The sequence below is a fragment of the Anolis sagrei genome, chromosome 3 (genome assembly GCF_037176765.1).
Source record: "Anolis sagrei isolate rAnoSag1 chromosome 3, rAnoSag1.mat, whole genome shotgun sequence".
Taxonomy (NCBI): Eukaryota; Metazoa; Chordata; class Lepidosauria; order Squamata; family Dactyloidae; genus Anolis; species Anolis sagrei.
The window spans coordinates 6,299,651-6,321,189 of NC_090023.1; the positions used below are offsets into that span (position 1 = coordinate 6,299,651).

General features: G+C 45.9%; 1 protein-coding gene across 1 annotated transcript in view; it reads right to left on the reverse strand.

Moving 5' to 3' along the window:
* The window catches only part of RELT (RELT TNF receptor), a 67,378-nt gene that overhangs the window by 10,901 nt on the left and 34,938 nt on the right, over positions 1-21,539 (reverse strand). Inside the window, exons 3-8 of the mRNA XM_060771263.2 lie at positions 16,490-16,603; positions 15,118-15,296; positions 9,615-9,700; positions 8,971-9,228; positions 2,631-2,711; positions 415-496 (exon numbers count right to left, since the gene is read on the reverse strand). Coding sequence (XP_060627246.2) covers positions 415-496; positions 2,631-2,711; positions 8,971-9,228; positions 9,615-9,700; positions 15,118-15,296; positions 16,490-16,603 — 800 coding nt within the window. The remainder of the gene's footprint in view (positions 1-414; positions 497-2,630; positions 2,712-8,970; positions 9,229-9,614; positions 9,701-15,117; positions 15,297-16,489; positions 16,604-21,539) is intronic.

Genomic DNA, 21,539 nt, shown 5'->3' on the forward strand with positions numbered 1-21,539 from the left:
CCTAGGATCACATTGGCCTTTTTAGTTGACGCATCATGCTGTTGACTCACGTTCAGCTTGTGGTCTACTAAATCTCTTAGATCCTTTCACGTGGACTCTTTTCAAGCCACGTGTCACCCAACCCATCTATGCATTTCATTTTTTTTCCTGCCTAAGCATAGTAGCATACATTTCACCCCGCTGAAGTTCATTTTCGTTCATTTATTTCGTTCATCTATTAGGATGAACTAAATAAATGAACTGGCTGTTAGGAAGGCTGTTAGGAATTGTGGGAGTTGGAGTCCAAAGCACCTGGAGGGCCCAAGTTTGCCCATGCCTGATCTAGTGCAACTGCTTGGATACGTTGGAGTAGAAACACAGAATCATAGTAAACTGAAAGGAAATCTGAACAAAAAGAAAAGCCAAATATCCTACTTGTTGATGGGTTTGTAGATGGGCTGCGCAATCTGCTTGCTGTGATAGTCCTTCAGCATCTCTTCCAAGACAGCGGCGTTCTCTGTTGCCATGAAAGAAAGATGGTGGAATTCATGGGGGGAGGATTGAGAGAAAGAATGCAAGCCATTAGGAAAACAAGGACATGACCTACACTGCCATATAATGCAGTTTCACAATGCATATGAGTCTACACTGCAATTTAATTAAATCTAATGCAGTTAAATTGCTTTCCAAAACTGTGCCAATTCCAGGCACTGCTATTGAAGGGAGATGTTGACTCTAAGCTGGAATGTGTCCAGAGGAGGGCGACTCAAATGATCAAGGGTCTGGAGAACAAGCCCTATGAGGAGCGGCCTAAAGAGCTGGACATGTTTAACCTGAAGAAGAGAAGGCTGAGAGGAGTCGTGATGAGGGCCATGGACCAAGAGGGGATGGGAAGTCATCAGGCAGAGGGAGCAGACTTGTTTTCTGCTGCCCTGGAAACTAGAATGCAATGGCTTCAAGCTACAGGAAAGGAGATTCCACTTGAACATCAGGAAGAACTTCCTAACTATGAGAGACAACTATTCAGCAGTGGAACTCTCTCTCTGCTCCAGAGTTCGGTGGAGGCTCCTTCTTTGGAAGCTTTTAAACAGAGGCTGGATGGCCATCTGTCAGGGGTGCTTTGAATGCAATATCCCTGCTTCTTGGCAAAATGGGGTTGGACTGGATGACCCATGAGGTCTCTTCCAACTATGATTCTATGATTCTAAGTAGGAATGCTCCGTCCACTCAAGCGGGGGGAGTATCCCTACTTCACGGTGGCCTCCTCCTCACCACCTCCACTGCTCCAATTCCTTGGAGGATCTTTTCCTCGCCAGGCTGGGCGCCCAAACCTGGCACCCAGCCTGGCAAAGAAGGAACGCAGAGCAGAGGAGGGACGAGGGGGAAGCTGCGGAGCAACGGAGGGGCGAGGAGGAAGACACCGCTGGCCGAGGCCCTTTTCATAGAATCATAGAATCAAAGACTTGGAAGAGACCTCATGGGCCATCCAGTCCAACCCCATTCTGCCAAGAAGCAGGAATATTGAAATTCAAATCACGCCTGACAGATGGCCATCCAGCCTCTGTTTAAAAGCTTCCAAAGAAGGAGCCTCCACCACACTCCGGAGCAGAGAGTTCCACTGCTGAATGGCTCTCACAGTCAGGAAGTTCTTCCTCATGTTCAGATGGAATCTCCTCTCTTGTAGTTTGAAGCCATTGTTCCGCGTCCTAGTCTCCAGGGAAGCAGAAAACAAGCTTGCTCCCTCCTCCCTGTGGCTTCCTCTCACATATTTATACATGGCTATCATATCCCCTCTCAGCCTTCTCTTCTTCAGGCTAAACATGCCCAGCTCCTTAAGCCACTCCTCATAGGGCTTGTTCTCCAGAACCTTGATCGTTTTAGTCGCCCTCCTCTGGACACATTCCAGCTTGTCAATATCTCTCTTGAATAGTGGTGCCCAGAATTGGACACAATATTCCAGGTGTGGTCTAACCAAAGCGGAATAGAGCATGGGGAGCATGACTTCCCTGGACCTAGACACTATGCTCCTATTGATGCAGGCCAAAATCTCATTGGCTTTTTTTGCCGCCACATCACATTGTTGGCTCATGTTTAACTTGCTGTCCACGAGGACTCCAAGATCTTTTTCACACATACTGCTCTCGAGCCAGGCATCGTCCCCCATTCTGTATCTTTGCATTTCGTTTTTTCTGCCAAAGTGGAGTATCTTGCATTTGTCACTGTTGAACTTCATTTTGTTAGTTTTGGCCCATCATCTCTCTAATCTGTCAAGATCGTTTTGAATCCTGCTCCTGTCCTCTGGAGTATTGGCTCTCCCTCCCAATTTGGTGTCGTCTGCAAACTTGATGATCCTGCCTTCTAGCCCTTCATCTAAGTCATTAATAAAGTTGTTGAACAGGACCGGGCCCATTTTCACTGGAATGGAACACCTGTGATAATTGAGGGATTACTGTACAGACCGTGCACTCAAACAGAAAATACCACTTTCAAACCAGGAACAGGACATTTTCCCAATTTTGTTATATTGTGTAATCCATGGCTTGAAAATATTTCCTGCACCAAAAATAATTTCCTATAAGCCAACCTTGATTTTGCCATTTTATATGAGAAGTGTCATCTCCCTCTGTCACTCTATATCATTAAGGACTCACCTTTCTTCTCCGTGATCAGGCGCACCAAGACGCCGATGGTGTCTTCGTTGGCATCTTCGATCCTATACGCATTATTGCTCCCTGGAAGAGACAAGAGAAAGGGCGATTGAAACACTGCAAAAATTGCTCTGTTCTGCAACACAACATTAACCGATTTACTTTATCCATTCATGAAAATGCCACATTTCTCTGGAATTTCACATCTTTGAAACAGCAATATCTTTTGGCAACATTAAAAAGTATTGTCGAAGGCTTTCATGGCCAGAATCACTGGGTTGTGGTAGGTTTTTTCGGGCTATATGGCCATGTCCTAAAGGCATTCTTAAAACTTGTGCACCAGCTGCGCCCGTACCTTGGGAAGTCTGATCTGGCCACAGTGGTCCATGCTCTTGTCACATCCCGGATAGACTACTGCAACGCACTCTACGTGGGGTTGCCCTTGAAGACGGTTCGGAAGCTTCAACTTGTCCAGCGAGCGGCAGCCAGATTGCTCACTGGAGCGACATACAGAGAGCATACCACCCCTCTGCTGTGTCAGCTCCACTGGCTGCCAGTTCAGTTCCGAGCCCAATTCAAGGTGCTTGTTTTGACCTACAAAACCCTGTACGGTTCCGGTCCAGTGTATCTGTCCGAACGTATCTCCCTCTACGTCCCACCACAGAATTTAAGATCATCTGAGGGGGCCCTGCTCTCGACCCCACCGCTTTCCCAACTGATGCTGGTGGGGACAAGGAGCAGGGCCTTCTCAGTGGTGGTCCCTCACCTGTGGAACTCACTGCCGGCAGATATCAGGACATCGACATCACTCCTGTCCTTCAGGAGGAAGGTAAAGACGTGGTTGTGGGACCAGGCCTTCGGGCAATCTGCCAACTAAGTAAGGACAACCAGACCAATAGGACCGGCAGGACTGATAACTGTGGAATGAAACTCTGAACTATGAGATAGCGAATATTGACCAGCAATAAGGAGTAATTGGTTTGTATCGGTTTGTATGAAATTTTTATGGGTTTTATTGGGTATAGATATGATGTACTGTTGTTGTTTGCTATTTTGTGCTATTGTGTTTTATTATTGTTGTATGTTAACGGCATCGAATTGTGCCTTGGATATGTAAGCAGCCCTGAGTCCCCTTCGGGGTGAGAAGGGCGGGGTAAAAGCAAACCAAATAAATAAATAAATAAATAAATAAATAAATTCTCTCCTGATGTTCTGCCTGCATCTATGGCAAGCATCCTCAGAGGTAGTGAGGTGAGGATGCTTCACTACCTCTGAGGATGCTTGCCATAGATGCAGGCGAAACGTCAGGAGAGAATGCCTTTAGGACATGGCCATATAGCCCAAAAAAACCTACAACAACCCAACATTAAAAAGCTTTAGTTTTCTGGAAGCTTGGTCCCTTGGGCAGAGCTGGCTTTGGGCCGAGGACAGTTCATGCCGAAGTCACCCTATTGTATTGCCAAAGTACAGGGACTGCTGTTCGTACTCATGTAGGAAGGCTAAAGATTTTAGTTAAAATAATGAGACCCCCAAAAACTGGGTCGGCTTATCCAAGCGTCAATGTAAATGCTAATTAAGAAATGGAACATACCCTTCTCCAAGTAGAGTGGCAAAAGGTGAGAGAGTTGAGTCCATATTGAAAAACTCTCAAACAGTGTTTCTCAACCTTCCTAATGCCGCAATCTCTTGATACAGTTCCTCATATTGTGGTGATCCCTAACCACAACATTATTGTCATTGCTACTTCATAACTGTCATTTTGCTCCTGTTATGTATCGTCATGAAAATATTGGATATGCAGGATGTATTTTCATTCACTGGACCAAATTTGGCACAAATACCCAATACACACAAATTTGAATACCAGTGAGGTTGAGGGTTTGGTTTTGTCATTTAGGAGTTGCATTTGCTGGGATTTATAGCTCACTTACAATCAAACAGCATTCTGAACTCCACCAACGATGGAATTGAACCAGACTTGGCACACAAGAACTTCCTTGACAAAAAAGCCAATGGGATTTTGGCCTGCATCAATAGGAGCGTAGTGCCTAGATCTAGGGAAGTCATGCTCCCCACGCTATATTCCGCTTTGGTGAGACCACACCTGGAATATTGTGTCCAATTCTGGGCACCACAATTCAAGAGAGATATTGACAAGCTGGAATGTGTCCAGAGGAGGACGACTAAAATGATCAAGGGTCTGGAGAACAAGCCCTATGAGGAGTGGTTTAAGGAGCTGGGCATGTTTAGCCTGAAGAAGAGAAGGATGAGAGGAGATATGATAGCCATGTATAAATATGTGAGAGGAAGCCATAGGGAGGAGGAGGGAGCAAGCTTGTTTTCTGCTTCCTTGGAGACTAGGACGCAAGGGAACAATGGCTTTAAACTACAAGAGAGGAGATTCCATCTGAACATGAGGAAGAACTTCCTGACTGTGAGAGCCGTTCAGCAGTGGAACTCTCTGCCCCGGAGTGTGGTGGAGGCTCCTTCTTTGGAAGCTTTTAAACAGAGGCTGGATGGCCATCTGTCAGGGGTGATTTGAATGCAATATTCCTGCTTCTTGGCAGAATGGGGTTGGACTGGATGGCCCAGGAGGTCTCTTCCAACTCTTTGATTCTATGGTGGGCATTGACCTTGAGTTTTGGAGTTATAGTTCACCTATATCCAGAGAGCACTGTGGACTCAAACAATGATGGATCTGGACCAAACTTGGCACAAATACTCAACATGCCCAAATGTGAACACTGGTGGAATTTTGGGAAAATAGACCTTTACATTTAGGATTTGTAGTTACTGGGATTTATAGTTCACCTACAATCAAAAGGTATTCTGAACCCCAAGAAAAATAGAATTTGGGCAGATTTCCTACACAGACCTCCCATGACTCACAGGTGCCTTCCAGGTGTTTTGGACTTCAACTCCCACAATTCCTAACATCTTCTGGCCCCTTCCTTCCCCCCCCCCCCCCCCAGCCGCTTAAGGACTAGCGCTCAATGGAAGACGAAAGGGAATTTTCCTTCCCCGACAAAAAGCTGATGTTTCCTGCTTTGCACTTAAAGATCCTAAAAATATACCAGAAACACAGGAAGAACTGCTGAAGAAGGAGGAAAGCTCAGGCACCTGGCGCTTCCTTTGCCCCTTCCTGAGCAAACCAGGAGCTTCAAGGAGGATACAATTACACACAGGCAGCCCTTTGGCTTCCCATCCGCACTCGGGCCAGAACATTGCCAAATCCGCTGACTTCTTGAAACAAAACTTTTCCCACAAATGCAATGCAATGCTTCTCTTCTCATTACTTCATGGTCAACAACTTGCGAGTGTGGAAATTCACCCTTTGCTTTCAAATGTCTATTTTGCAAAGGTTGGCATTTTCTTCCAAAGTTTTGGAGCTCACCTAGTTGCTTTTGTGCCCTCCATCTACTGTGGAGGAGAGCAAAGGCACACAGGCAATGGAGTGAGGGTTTCCCTTGCAGATGTTGTCAAGGCAAGAAGGAACACAGATCAGCCATTCTCATACATATATTAAATACTGATTGGGGGGTGTGCAAAAGTTATTAATACTTTGCATGTTTTAAACTGTATATATATGTATCTGGGCTAGCTACAGTAACACCGGAGCAGCCTATTTCAGATATCCTCAGTCAGCATTACAAGGGAGACCAAGGCAAGCTGGCAGAAGGAGAAGTGGGAAGAGCCAAGTGGAGAGAGTTTTGAAAACAGACAGTTTGAGAGTCAGTTAGGAGTTGATTTTGTGTCTGAGAGGAGTAAAAGAGAGGAAGTGAAGAGTAGAGTAGGAGAGTAAAGTGTGAAGCAAAGAATTGTGGCTTTGGGGAAGCCTGAAGACTGGAGGTTTCTCAGTCTAAGTAGGCTGAAAGAAGAAACATAGCCAGTTTTCTTTAGTCAAGGGAAAGGCTAAAGGATAAGCTTGTTAATTTATTTGATCAAGGAAAGATCAAATAGGGAAGATATTCCTGTACTGAAACATTATTTAGTAACAAGAGCTTCACCTCAGTAAGATACTGTGTAACCTGGAAGAGTGAAATGTTTAACTAACCAAGTATTATTCAAAGTTCTATAAAATAAGTTACAATCTTGCAACCACATGCTTTGTACTCAATAAACCAGTTATCTTTTGTTGAAGACAGTCTCATCTCCATCCATTCTACGTCTGTATTGCCATATCTCATAGTAATACCTCATATCTCACGTTGGTGGCAGTTACCATAGATTACATATAACAATTGGCCTCTACTATACCAATTGGTGGTAGAATTCAGAGAAATAAACAATAAATCTCCCTCTACTCTCCTGTCACACGACAGCACGTGTGCTTTCTCTCCTCTCTGAATCACCTCCTCGCAGGGGGCAATTCAAATTGCACAACCAGTAGGAGGATATGGGGAACTCTTGCCTAAAAATGTTGGAAATGCAACAACCGTGAGCGCTGAAGAGGGAAGAACGCCTTGAAGTGGGCAGTAGCAATAGGGTGAGATAATCTGACTGGCCGGAAGCATCCTCCCTCTCTGTCTACCTACCCGGATCCCTCTGTGACATAAACTAATACCCCAGGGATGTTTCTCAACCTCTTATTCTTCCCAAGGGTCTCTTCTAGACCTTCCAAGGTGTAACTTCCCTATCTTAGAATGCAATATCTGCAGTAAAGCTTACTTAGTTTCTCCAAGTCATTGATGTGTTTGCTCCTTAAATCAAGATCCTATAGGGATGCCTTCTTGGCTTCCCATCCTATAAGGATGTCATCTTGGGTTTTCTGTCCCACCAGGATGTCATCTTGGCTTCCCATCCCATAAGGATGTCATCTTGGCTTCCCATCCTATAAGGATGCCATCTTGGCTTCCTGTCCCACCAGGATGCCATCTTGGCTTCCCATCCTATAAGAATGTCATATTGGCTTCCAATCCTACAAGGATGTCATCTGGGTTTCCTGTCCCACCAGGATGTCATCTTGGCTTCCCATCCTATAAGGATGTCATCTTGGCTTCCAATCCCATAAGGATGTCATCTGAGTTTTCTGTTCCACCAGGATGCCATCTTGGCTTCCCATCCTATAAGGATGTCATATTGGCTTCCAATTCTACAAGGATGTCATCTGGGTTTCCTGTCCCACCAGGATGTCATCTTGGCTTCCCACCCTATAAGGATGGGTTTCCCATCCTATAAGAATGCCATCTCGGTTTCCTGTCCCACCAGGATGCCATCTTGGCTTCCCATCCTATAAGGATGCCATCTTGGCTTCCTATCCCACCAGGATGCCACCTTGGCTTCCCATGCCATAAATATGCCACCTTGGCTTCCCATTCCACACGGATGGTATCTTGACTTTCCATTCCATAATGATGCCACCAGTAATGAGGTGACTTCCGATCCCACCAGTGCCCTGGTGGGATCTTGACTTCCCATTCCACACAAATGTCTTTTTGGCTTCCCGTCTCACAAGGATGCTATCTTGGCTTCCTATCCCACCAGGATGTCACCTTGGCTTCCCATCCTATAAGGATGCCATCTTGGCTTCCTATCCCACCAGGATGCCATCTTGGCTTCCCATGCCATAAAGATGCCACCTTGGCTTCCCATCCCTCAAAGATGCCATCTTGTTTCCCCTCCCACAAGGATGCAATCTTGACTTTCCATTCCATAACGATGTCATCAGCGACGAGGTGACTTCCCATCCCACCAGGATACCGTCTTGACTTCCCGTCCCACACAAATTCCTGTCCCATTTTGGCTTCCCATTTCACAAGGATGCTATCTTGGCTTCCCATCCAACAAGGACGCCATCTTAACTTCCCATCCCATAAGGATGCCCTTGTGGCTTCCCCTCCCTCAAGAATGCCATCTTGTTTCCCATCCCACAAGAATGCCATTATGACTTTTCATCCCATAAGGATGCCATCTTGTTTCCCATCTCACAAGAATATCACCTTGGCTTCCCATCCCACAAGGGTGCCATCTTGTCTTCCCGTCCTATAAGAATGCCACCTTGGTTTTCCATCCCACATGGCTTCCCATCCTATAAGGATGTCATCTGGGTTTCCTGTCCCACCATGATTTCCCCTTCTATAAGGGTGCCATCTTGGCTTCCCATCCCACAAGGATGCCATCTTGACTTTCCATTCCATAATGATGCCATCAGCAATGAGATGACTTCACATCCCACCAGGGTACAACCGTAACTTCCCATCCCACACAAATGCCATTTTGGCTTCCTGTCCCACAAGGATGCTATCTTGGCCTCCCATCCTATAAGGATGTCAACTTGGTTTCCCATTCTACAAGGGTGCCATCTTGGCTTCCCATTCACCAAGATGCCCTCTTTGTTGCTTACCATTCCGCTCGGACTTGGCCCCCTCCTCATCGGCGTCCTTATTGGCGGTGCAGTGGTACCCCCTTTTCATCAGGAGGTTGCAGAAGAGGATGCCCAAGAGGCCCATCACGCAGAAGACGGGGACGATGGCCAGGACTGCATACTGTGTGGCGCTCTCCTCTGCCTTCCCATCCCGGGTCCCGTTCCCTGGCATCTTCTCTTCCCGTCTCTGCACGGACTCAGCGTTGCGGGCCAGGCGCGTCAGCCACTTCTTGGACCCTGGGATTTGGGAGACAGAAGGGTTATTCCCACATGGGACAGGCTTTTGGAACGACAAAATCTTCCTATATGAGCTGAGGACACAGTTTTCTACCCTATCACCTATACAGGGAAGTTTGGTGAGATTCTAGAAGAGGATCTTGTTTTATGGCGGTAGGAGCAGGAACCTTGCCATATTTATATTCTTTCTTAGGAAAATGTGTAGATCAGACATGGGCAAACTTGGGTGTTTTGGATTCCAACTCTTACCATTCCTAACAGCTGGTAGACTATTAGGAATTGTGGGAGTTGAAGTCCAAAACATCTGGAGGGCCCAAGTCTACCTATTCCTGGTATAGATGCAGGAAATGAATAATAAAGGATATCTCCTCCATTTCTGTCCTCACCTGGACAACCTGGGATTCCTCTGTGGGCGGATGAACAAGGCCGGCAGGTGGCACTTGGGTTGGTCTCACCTTCGGGGCTGTAATACCTGCAAAGGAGAACAAAGGAGAGAAAGGGAGGTGAGTGGCCGAAGCACAAAAGAAGAATCTGAACACATCCATTCTCATAGCATGCTATATATGTCTTCAAGTTCTCTGTTATCTTATGGTGATCCTACTTGGGTTTTCATTGAAAATTGGAATCTCTTGACGCAAATCAATGCATTTATGCCAATGAAGTCAACCATTGATAGATCAAAAATATTCCACATTTTGCCATTGTATATAATGGGCACCATTGTACTATGCAATTGTATATAAAAGGATTGAGCGACCTAGGGCCCACTGTAATAAGGAAGGAAAGAAGGAAGGAAGGAGAAAACACAAAGGGAGGGAGGGAAACCCAAAGGAAAGGAGGAAGGGAGGGAAGAAGAGAGGGAGGGAGGAAAGAAAACACAAAGGGAGGGCAGGAAGAAGGAAGGAAGAAAAACACAGAGGGAGGGAGGAAAATGCAAATGGAGAGAAAGGAGGAAGGAAGGAAGGGAGAAAGAGAGGGAGGGAAGAAAGAAAACACAAAGGAAGGGAGGGAGGAAAGAAGGAAGGAAGGAAAACACAAAGGAGGGGGGGATAGGAAGGAAAGAAGGATAATACAAAGGGAGGGGGGAGGGAGGAAAACACAAAGGAAGGCAGGTAGGAAGAAGGGAGGGAGGAAGGAAAACATGGAGAGAGGGAGGAAAGAAGGAGATAAAACACAAAGGAAGGGAGGAAGGACAGAAGGAAGGAAAACACAAAGGAAGGGAGGAAGATAGGAAGGAAAGAAGAAAAATACAAAGGAAGGGGGGAAGGAGGGAGGAAGGAAAACATGGAGAGAGGGAGGAAAGAAGGACGTGAAACACAAAGGAAGGGAGGAAGGACAGAAGGAAGGAAAACACAAAGGAAGGGAGGAAGATAGGAAGGAAGGAAAATACAAAGGAAGGGGGAAGGGAGGAAGGAAAACAGGAAGGGAGGGAGATAGGAAGGAAGGAAGGAAGGAAGGAAGGAAGGAAGGAAGGAAAGAAAGAAAACACAAAGGAAGGCAGGTAGGAAGGAAGGAAAACATGGAGAGAGGGAGGAAAGAAGGAGGTAAAACACAAAGAAAGGGAGGAAGGAAAGAAGGAAGGAAGGGAAACACAAAAGAAGGGAGGGTGGAAGAGAGGAAAGAAGGAAGAAAAACACAAAGGAAGGGAGGGTGGAAAGAAGGAAGGAAAGAAGGAAACTACAAAGGGAGGAAAGAAGGAAGGGAGCTGAGTGAGGAATGAATGAATGAAGGAAGGAAAGAAAACACAATGGAAGGGAGGGAGGAAGAGAGGAAGGAAGGAAAACACAAAGGAAGGGAGGAAAAGAGGAAGGTCGGAAGGAAAACACAAAGGGAGAGAGGGAGGAAAACACACAGGGAGGAAGGGAGGGAGAAAGGAAGGAAGGAAGGAAGGAAGGAAGGAAGGAAGGAAGGAAGGAAGGAAGGAAGGAAGGGGAAAAAAGATTATGCACAATTATAACCCTCAAATATCCGTATTTTGGAGGTGGAACCGGAGAGTGCGCATTTCTACCCGTAATGCAGAGATTGACACTTGGGGAAGGAGCGAAGTGTCCCGTTGTTCACCTTTGCAAATGAAACCAGTGTGGGGAATTCGCATGAGTCAGGCTGACGGGCTCTTGACTCAGCAACGGAGCCAAAAGTGACTAAGGGACGGCACAGTCTCTCTCCTCCTTCTGGAGTGCAGAAGTTTGGTGGAGTTCGGCCAAAAGTTCAGAGTGACTCACTGAAACTCTTCCCACTTTTTCTTTCCTCACCCGTTTCCTCTCCAGAAGTGGAGATTCCGGCTGTTCCGGGTGTGCGGAAGTTACGCAACTCATAGAGCCTTTGTTTTTTTCTAACTTGTCACTGATCTGACTTGTTGTCATTGCTTTGGATGGACTCGAAACTAGTTATTGAGCAACAACTCCCAGCATTCTGCGCCTTTGGCTAGAGGGGCAGTGGCGGTTTGGGTTCATACTCTCACAAATCCTAGCCTTGCTGCTTTTTGGCCAAGGATACAGGGATACAGCCATAAGCAGAAACAAATACAAGGTTGTATTGTCGAAGGCTTTCATGGCCGGAATCACTGGGTTGTTGTAGGTTTTTTTTGGGCTATATGGCCATGGTCTAGAGGCATTCTCTCCTGACATTTTGCCTGCATCTATGGCAAGCATCTTCAGAGGTAGTGAGGTCTGGTGGAACTAGGTAAAAGGGTTTATATATCTGTGGAATGACCAGGGTGGGACAAAGGACTCTTGTCTGCTGGAGCTAGATGTGAATGTTTCAACGGAAATACAAGGTTTCTGTATCCACAGCAAATACATTCCCAGATTTCACATGGCAGGAGAGGCAAGGCGATGGCAATGAGAAGGGGCAGTGGCCGCTGCTCTTTCAATAATTGGTCTGGGTTGAATGCAAGGTGAGACCTAGAAGTCTCTCCTCCCGTTGCTAAATGCTCGCCTACAGTTTGAACTTATTGCAATGGTAGAAATTTGAGGAGCGATGGCACACATTGCTGGAAGTGACGAAGCTTGAGGACCGATGGCACACATTGCTGGAAGTGACCAGTCTTATCTATAGAGCAATTAGGGACAAAGGGAACCATGTGGTACAAGACAACTCGTGTCTGTTTCCTAGATTTAAGTAACTTGTGGAGGTCACTTCCGCCTTCTTCCCAAAAACTCTGTAACTTTATTCCCCTTTATTCCACACAGACGTGAGAGTCAGCATTGGGGACTCTTCCACCAAAGTTAGGTAAACTTTCTCTTGCCTATCTCCTTTTTTACCTGTGGGGTATTACCTGCAACAAGAAATACAAATTGTCACCTTTCCTAAACCTAGAACTCAGACTTGGCATTCCAACATTGCTTGGAGAACTATTTCTTTCTTTAACAAGGAAAACCCTTTTTTAACCTCTCCCAGGCTGTCTACTATCTAAGCTTTGCTGATGTGGGTTCTACTACCGGATCCAAACTGCTTCTTGGGCGCCGAGTAGACCTACCAGTCAAGGCTTGTAGATTCTCCAGCTGGAGTTCTTTGGGTCTCTAAAGCTGTTTCCCCCCGGATGCTGTAAGGCGGAGAGGCTGTAAGCTCCCAGCCAAAGCTTTGGGAATTTCCCCCCAGAAATTCCCCGGAAATTCTTAAGAAATGAAGCTTTTCTGCTGGTGAAGCTGGTCCATGTCCTATAGCTTAGTTTCCTTCTGTAAGACTAACTAAAAATGGCTCCCTCTCCTCCCCAGATCCCTGAGAAAAGGGGCAGAATGACTACTTGGAGTGTCTCCTTGCCTTTTCCCGCCATAAGCGATACCTATTGCTCTACTCATATTTGCATGTTTTTGAATTGCTAGGTTGGCAGGAGCTAGGGCTAACAGTGGGAGCTCAACTTGTCCTGCAGATTCAAACTGCCAATCTTCAGATCAGCAATTCAGCAGCGTATTGGTTTCACCCATTGTGCCAACGCGGCCCCTGAGAAATATTCCTACATATTTCACCTGTCCTCATTTGGGATGCTCTCCAAAAGAAAACAGCCCTGTGTAAAGTTAAGCACAACCAAACTTCAGGTGCTAAAACTCGACATCTGTGCAACACTTGATTCCATGTGTTCTGTCACGTGCTGGGCCTGTAAAAATTGTCTTTTGAATAGGACGTGCACTTTGTGCCCAGCGGGAAGCCAGGGCGCCTCGAAAGAGAGGCCCTCAGGGATTTTCCTGTACAATAGTCTTCGAGGCTTGAAAGGTTTAACAAAGTCCTTTATTATTGAACAAATTAAACAAATACTTCCCAGATCTTCAATGAGTCAAACAAATGCTTCTTAACCTGTCTGCAATGGACAGGCACCTTGCTTGGAGAACTATTTCTTTCTTTTTTTTAACCTCTCCCAGGCTGTCTATTATCTAAGCTTTGCTGATGTGGGTTCTACTACCGGATCCAAACTGCTTCTTGGGCGCCGAGTAGACCTACCAGTCAAGGCTTGTAGATTCTCCAGCTGGAGTTCTTTGGGTCTGTAAAGCTGTTTTCCCCCTGATGCTGTAAGACGGAGAGGCTGTAAGCTCCCAGCCAAAGCTTTGGGACTTTCCCCCCAGAAATTCCCCGGAAATTCTTAAGAAATGAAGCTTTTCTGCTGGTGAAGCTGGTCCATGTCTTATAGCTTAGTTTCCTTCTGTAAGACTAACTAAAAATGGCTCCCTCTCCTCCCCAGATCCCTGAGAAAAGGGGCAGAATGACTGCTTGGAGTGTCTCCTTGCCTTTTCCCGCCATAAGCGATACCTATTGCTCTACTCATATTTGCATGTTTTTGAATTGCTAGGTTGGCAGGAGCTAGGGCTAACAGTGGGAGCTCAACTTGTCCTGCAGATTCAAACTGCCAATCTTCAGATCAGCAATTCAGCAGCGTATTGGTTTCACCCATTGTGCCAACGCGGCCCCTGAGAAATATTCCTACATATTTCACCTGTCCTCATTTGGGATGCTCTCCAAAAGAAAACAGCCCTGTGTAAAGTTAAGCACAACCAAACTTCAGGTGCTAAAACTCGACATCTGTGCAACACTTGATTCCATGTGTTCTGTCACGTGCTGGGACTGTAAAAATTGTCTTTTGAATAGGACGTGCACTTTGTGCCCAGCGGGAAGCCATGGCGCCTCGAAAGAGAGGCCCTCAAGGATTTTCCTGTACAATAGTCTTAGAGGCTTGAAAGGTTTAACAAAGTCCTTTATTATTGAACAAATTAAACAAATACTTCCCAGATCTTCAATGAGTCAAACAAATGCTTCTTAACCTGTCTGCAATGGACAGCCATCTTGCTTGGAGAACTATTTCTTTCTTTAACAAGGAAAACCCTTTTTTAACCTCTCCCAGGCTGTCTACTATCTAAGCTTTGCTGATGTGGGTTCTACTACCGGATCCAAACTGCTTCTTGGGCGCCGAGTAGACCTACCAGTCAAGGCTTGTAAATTCTCCAGCTGGAGTTCTTTGAGTCTGTAAAGCTGTTTTCCCCCGGATGCTGTAAGGCGGAGAGGCTGTAAGCTCCCAGACAAAGCTTTGGGACTTTCCCCCCAGAAATTCCCCGGAAATTCTTAAGAAATGAAGCTTTTCTGCAGGTGAAGCTGGTCCACGTCCTATAGCTTAGTTTCCTCTGTACGACTGAACTAAAAATGGCTCCCTCTCCTCCCCAGATCCCTGGGAAAAGAGGCAGAACCAAACACAACAATGATAGAGAGGTGGCTAGCCCTATAACTGCAAACCAAGGGAAGTCACCTTTTTGCAAAACCCCTGAAACCTTGGAATGCATGCAAACATTAAATAGAAAGAAAATGAAGTTGGAGCTCCTGGTACAACCGTACCAGCACACCATGTCTAGTGGACATATAGAGTGATGGTGCCATAGTGGCAATGGAAACAGTAAGTCGTGTTACCCTGGCATGCAGTCCCCGCACAAAGTGTCTGCCACAGCTGTCCCGGAGCTGGCCTGGACCCTCTTCTTGCCCTCGCAGCGGGAATGGGGCTGGCAGCGGTCCAACCCAAAGCCCGGAGAGTAGGCACCTGCTGGACAAGGCTTGCAGACCATCCCCAGGCCGAACCCAGAGCCACATTTCTGTGGGGGAAAGCAACAAAAAGTCAGGGTGAGTCACACGTCCCACAGAGCCGGAGGATGTTTTGAGATGTTTATTGGCATGGGCCAACTTTAGCCCTCGAGGTGTTTTGGACTTCAACTCACACAACTCAGAACAGTCCACAGGAAGTGGGTCAGGGGAAATCTTTAATGAACGTAGTGTTATCAGCTGGTGTAACATTAGAAAATGTTGATCATTTCCGCTACCTTGGCAGCCACCTCTCCACCAAAGTCAACATCGACACCGAAATACAACACCGCCTGAGCTCTGTGTGCGCAGCATTTTCCCGAATGAAGCAGAGAGTGTTTGAGGACCGGGACATCCGTAGGGATACCAAGATGCTTGTTTATAGAGCTATTGTCCTCCCAACCCTGCTATATGCCTGTGAGATGTGGACTGTCTACAGACGTCACATGCAACTCCTGGAACGATTCCATCAGCGCTGCCTCCGGAAAATCGTGCAAATCTCTTGGGAAGACAGGTGGACAAACGTCAGCGTGCTGGAAGAAGCAAAGACCTCCAGCATTGAAGTGATGGTCCTCCACCATCAACTCCGCTGGACCGGCCACGTTGTCCGGATGCCCGACCACCGTCTCCCAAAGCAGTTGCTCTACTCCGAACTCAAGAACGGAAAACAGAATATTGGTGGACAGGAAAAGAGATTTAAAGATGGGCTCAAAGCCAACCTTAAAAACTCTGGCATAGACACTGAGAACTGGGAAGCCCTGGCCCTTGACCGCTCCTGCTGGAGGTCAGCTGTGACCAGCAGTGCTGCAGAATTTGAAGAGGCACGAATGGAGGGTGAAAGGGAGAAGCGTGCCAAGAGGATGTCAACCCCGACCGAGACCGCCTTCCACCTGGAAAGCAATGCCCTCACTGCGGAAGAAGATGCAGAGCAAGAATAGGGCTCCACAGCCACATACGGACACACAAGAACACTGGAAGACAATCATCCTCGGAAAGCGAAGGATCGCCTAAGTAAGTATCAACTTGGATTTGCCTTGGAGCCAGATTGGCAGCAGTGTTGTTGCCTCCAAGAGGAGGGCTTTCCATTCAAGCACTGAGATGATCCATCACTGATATGCCTAACCCACAAGGTGGGTCTCCTCATAGAGAGATAAAGCGGGTACTAACAACAACAACATCTAGAATTCTTGCGGGTCAGTTTGCTTACTCTATCTGGTTCTTCTCCCGGCGGACATCCTTCACAAGGGACGCAATGGCCTTCGGCGTTTCGGTACTCTTCTGCCCCGCAGCCTTGTGCCCAGACCCCATTCCAGCAAAAGGCCTAAAATAAGAGGAAACAGGGTTGTAAAAATGGAACTTTTTTGTTGCTTTATGCTGTTCGAAAGAAGAGGTAACATTGCAATCCATTTGGATCTCCAAGACAATCTGTTGCAACTTGGAATGGAGGCTGAATCTAATGAGTCATGGGTGGCAATATGCCCGGACTTGCAGATTTTTGGGAACACTACTCCTCTGAACTCCAGGCAGTAAGGACACAATTGCAAGATGATGAGAACTGTAGTCCTGCCATATCTACAGATTGCTCGCCTTGAGTCGTTGGAACCCGCCTTGAGTCGCCGATTCAAGTCCTAGGCCCAAGCAATCCAAAATCGGCATCCTTAGCAACTGCATTCACCCAGTACTCATATACCATCAGTCCCAGAGACAACAGAAGCTTTTGACAAGCTTCTCTTTAGGTTCTTGTGGGTTTTTTCGGGCTATAGGGCCATGTTCTAGAGGCATTTCTCCTGACGTTTCGCCTGCATCTATGGCAAGCATCCTCAGAGGTCTGTTGGAATTAGGACAATGGGTTTATATATCTGTGGTATGGCTGGGGTGGGGCAAGGAGCTCTTCCCTGCTGGAGCTAGGTGTGAATGTTTCAACTGATCACCTTCATTAGCATTTGAAGGCCTGGCTCAGCCTGGAAAAATCTTTTGTTGAGAGGTGTTAAGATGTGCCTGGATGCAGGCGAAACGTCAGGAGAAATGCCTCTAGAACATGGCCCTATAGCCCGAAAAACCCACAAGAACCTAGTGATTCCAGCCATGAAAGCCTTCGACAATACATTAAGCTTCTCTTTGTATACTGAGAAAAGCAGTATACAGTATACAGTAAATAAATAAATAAATATCCACATCCACAGACAGGGTGGGTCAATACCAGAGATAATTTAAAGGATTGGGGAGAACGTTTGGCATCCTTTTGCTGCTGTATTTAAAAAAAAACACCACACCGGAACATTGACTTGAAATAAAGTGGCAGCTGTCATGGTCACTTAAATGGCAGGCCAGCTGTGATTGACCTTACTCATAGTTAGTGGAAATAAGCCAACTTCAAACCACAAGTGACCAGGAATGCATCTACATTGCCAGTTTTAAGCATGTCTTGTGTTTTGTCTCTATTCTTATGGATTTTATGGAAATATGTTTTAAGATGTGAAGTCTTGGCTCTGCCTTTCCTCTGCTTTATTTCCCCTTGTTTATAGATGCCTTCCTTTGTATTCGTTTTTAGGTGGAGCAAGCATTACCCCCCCCCCCCCCCCCCGAGGCCAGCCTTAGTTGGTCTATTCCATTTGCATGTACAGAGATATCTTGCTAGACTTGTCTGGTAATCCTAGGCCCAAGCAATCCAAAATAGGTATCCTTAGCACCTGCATTCAGCCAGTATTCATATGCCATCAGTCCCAGAGACAACAGAAGCTTTTGACCAGCTTAAAGCTTCACAAGGAAGGAGACTGAGACAGTTTATGAGCACCGGCTTGTAAACCATCACTTTGCACCAGAGGCAGGAGACTTTCAAAGACTCCAGAGAGATGACTGCAACCACAAAAATCTCTTTTTGTAATGTATTGTTTAAATCTATCTTATAATAGTCTCAGGTGGAGTTAACCCTTCGTTCATCTTGTTTTCAGTAAATTCATTTGGTTGTCTTTTCATCTTGCCTAAAGTGCCTCTGTGTGTTAAGGGTCTTAATCTTAACAGAAGGTATACAGATAGCCCCCGAGTAAAGGAAAAACACAATCAAAACACCCCCAAAAGATGGCCATCAGACTTTGTAATAATAATAATAATAATAGTAGTAGTAGTAGTAGTAGTAGTAGCAGCAGCAGCAGTAATAGGAGCAGCCATCCAGCCCAACCCCTTCTGCCAGTGCAGGAAGAGCACAATCAAAGCACCCCCAACAGATGGCCATCAGCCTTTGTAATAGTGGTAGTAGTAATAGGAGTAGCCAGCCATCCAGCCCAACCCAACCCACTTCTGCTAGTGCAGGAACAGCACAATCAAAGTACCCCCAACAGATGGCCATCAGCCTTTGTAATAGTAGTAGTAGTAGTAGTAGTAATAGGAGCAGCCAGCCACCCCATCCCCTTCTGCCATGCAGGAAGAGCACAATCAAAGCACCCCCAACAGATGGCCATCAGCCTTTGTAATACTACTACTACTAGTAGTAATAATAGGAACAGCCATCTAGCCCAACCTCCTTCTGCCAGTGCTGAAAGAGCACAATCAAAGCAGCCCCAACAGATGGTCATTAGCCTTTGTAATAGTAGTAGTAGTAATAGGAGTAGCCAGCCATCCAGCCCAACCCAACCCACTTCTGCTAGTGCAGGAACAGCACAATCAAAGTACCCCCAACAGATGGCCATCAGCCTTTGTAATAGTAGTAGTAGTAGTAGTAGTAATAGGAGCAGCCAGCCACCCCATCCCCTTCTGCCATGCAGGAAGAGCACAATCAAAGCACCCCCAACAGATGGCCATCAGCCTTTGTAATACTACTACTACTAGTAGTAATAATAGGAACAGCCATCCAGCCCAACTCCCTTCTGACATGCTGGAAGAGCACAACCAAAGCACTCCTTGAACAATGGGAGGGAAACTACAATTCCCAGGATTACATAGCATTGAAGTATGGGCAATGAATGGGAGGTGACACCCCCAAATTGGAGCTCCAGATGCATCCCCTGAAGCAGCTTCCCCTTTGGCTTTGGCTCAGCACGAAGATGCCTGCTTAGCCATGCTCCATAAATCTTATTCCATAGCCAAGAAATGGGAAGAACTGTCTCAAACCCAGATAAAGATGACAAAGCAACAGTTTTGTGCAATGACCATATCATTGGCGAGCAAAACTGTTATTTTTAGACCACAGCAAGTCTTGCCATTACGGTCCTCTTGGCTTCCCCTAAGATTTCTCCCTCTTCGTTGGCTGGGATTTCATTTATTTGGGGGGGGGGGGGGGGAGAACGAGAGAAGACTTTAGCCCCGGGTGTCCTAAGTGATATTTAAGTGCAACGATGTTCATATTGCCACACTGGAAAAAGAAGGAATCATTCGCTCTTGGGTTCACTTAAGGTGACCATCTCCGCCTGTAATTTCCAAACTGTCTGCCAAGAAATGTTTCCGAACAAGGAGATAACAGAGGGAGCCCTGAGGAAGATTTGGACACTTCTGCAGACAGAAAGCAGATGCCGGCAAAGGACCCAATGTATGATTTACATGATTGTTTGGGACATGGAAAGTTGCAATGTGTCTGTGTTAGTGACTGAGCAGTGATGTAGAGTCAAAGCTTATAGAATATATAGTGGAGACAATGATACAGGATGAGCATCCCTAAGCTGTATGTCCACAGCTAACTAAGCCACTCATCAGGAGGCTTGGTTTGCAAACCTTTGATCCTTTTGGTGGCCCTTCTCTGGACCCCTTCCAACTTGTCAATACTCATCTTGAATGGCTTTGCACAGAACTGGATACATAGAATCATAGAATCAAAGAGTTAGAAGAGACCTCATGGGCCATCCAGTCCAACCCCCTGCCAAGAAGCAGGAATATTGCATTCAAATCATCCCTGACAGATGGCCATCCAGCCCCTGGAATACAGTATTATTCCAGGTTAAGAGTTCTGGCTAAAGCAGAAGAATCCTAGAATCCTAGAGTTGGAAGAGATCTCATGGGCCATCTAGTCCAACCCCCTGCCTGTGGCTGCATCTGAACATTGCATGTACATACATATCTATTTATGTGGCCATAACCCCAAAATCGGGTGGATTTTTCACCAGTATTTTAAGTTGGACATAGAAGAATATATGTGCCACATTTAGCCAAGATCAATCAAGCCATGTAGGAGCCTTTGAGGTACAAACTTACAAACATATTTTCACATAATATGCAGATATAGATATAAATCTGCTTTCAGTATGGTCTTTGTTTCCCTATCTCTGCACTGCCCTCCTGTGGATGGTTCTGAGCATTGCATGCACATACATATCCATATACTTATTTATGTGGCCCTAGCCTCAAAATTGGGTGGATTTTTCAACTGAAACCTCACCAGTAATTTAAGTTGGACATGTAAGAATATATGTGCCAAGTTTGGCCAAGATCTATCAAGCCATGTGGAATCCTTTGAGGTACAAACTTACAAACGTATTTTCACATACATAAATCTGCTTTTTGTATGGTCTTTGTTTTTCTATCTCTATACTGCCATCCTGTGGCTGCATCCGAGCATTGCATGTACATACATATTTATTTATGTGGCCCTAGACCCAAAATTGGGTGGATTTTTCAAATGAAACGCCACCAGTATTTTAAGTGGGACATGTAAGAATATATGTGCCAAGTTTGGCCAAGATCTATTAAGCCATGTAGGAGCCTTTGAGGTACAAACATATGTACATAGATATAGACATACATTTGCTTTGTGTACGGTCTTTGTTTCCCTATCTCTCCACTGCCCTCCTGTGGCCCCATCTGAGCATTGCATGTACATACATATCTATTTACTTATTTGTGTGGTCCTAGCCCCAAAATGAGGTGTATTTTTCAACTTAAACCCCACCAGTATTTTAAGTGGAACATTGAAGAATATATGTGCCAAGTTTGGCCAAGATCTATTAATCCATGTAGGAGCCTTTGAGATACAAACATATCTGTGTGTGTGTGTGTGTGTGTGTGTGTGTGTGTGTGTATATATATATATATATATATATCTGTTGTCTTTGTTTCTCTCTCTCTCCACTGCCCTCCTGTGGCTGCATCTGAGCATTGCATGTACATACACATCTATTTACTTATTTATGTGGCCCTAGCCCCAAAATGGGGTGGATTTTTCAACTGAAACCCCACCAGTATTTTAAGTTGGACATGGAAGAATATATATGCCAAGTTTGGCCAAGATCTATTACGCCATGTAGGAGGCTTTGAAGTACAAACATATGTAC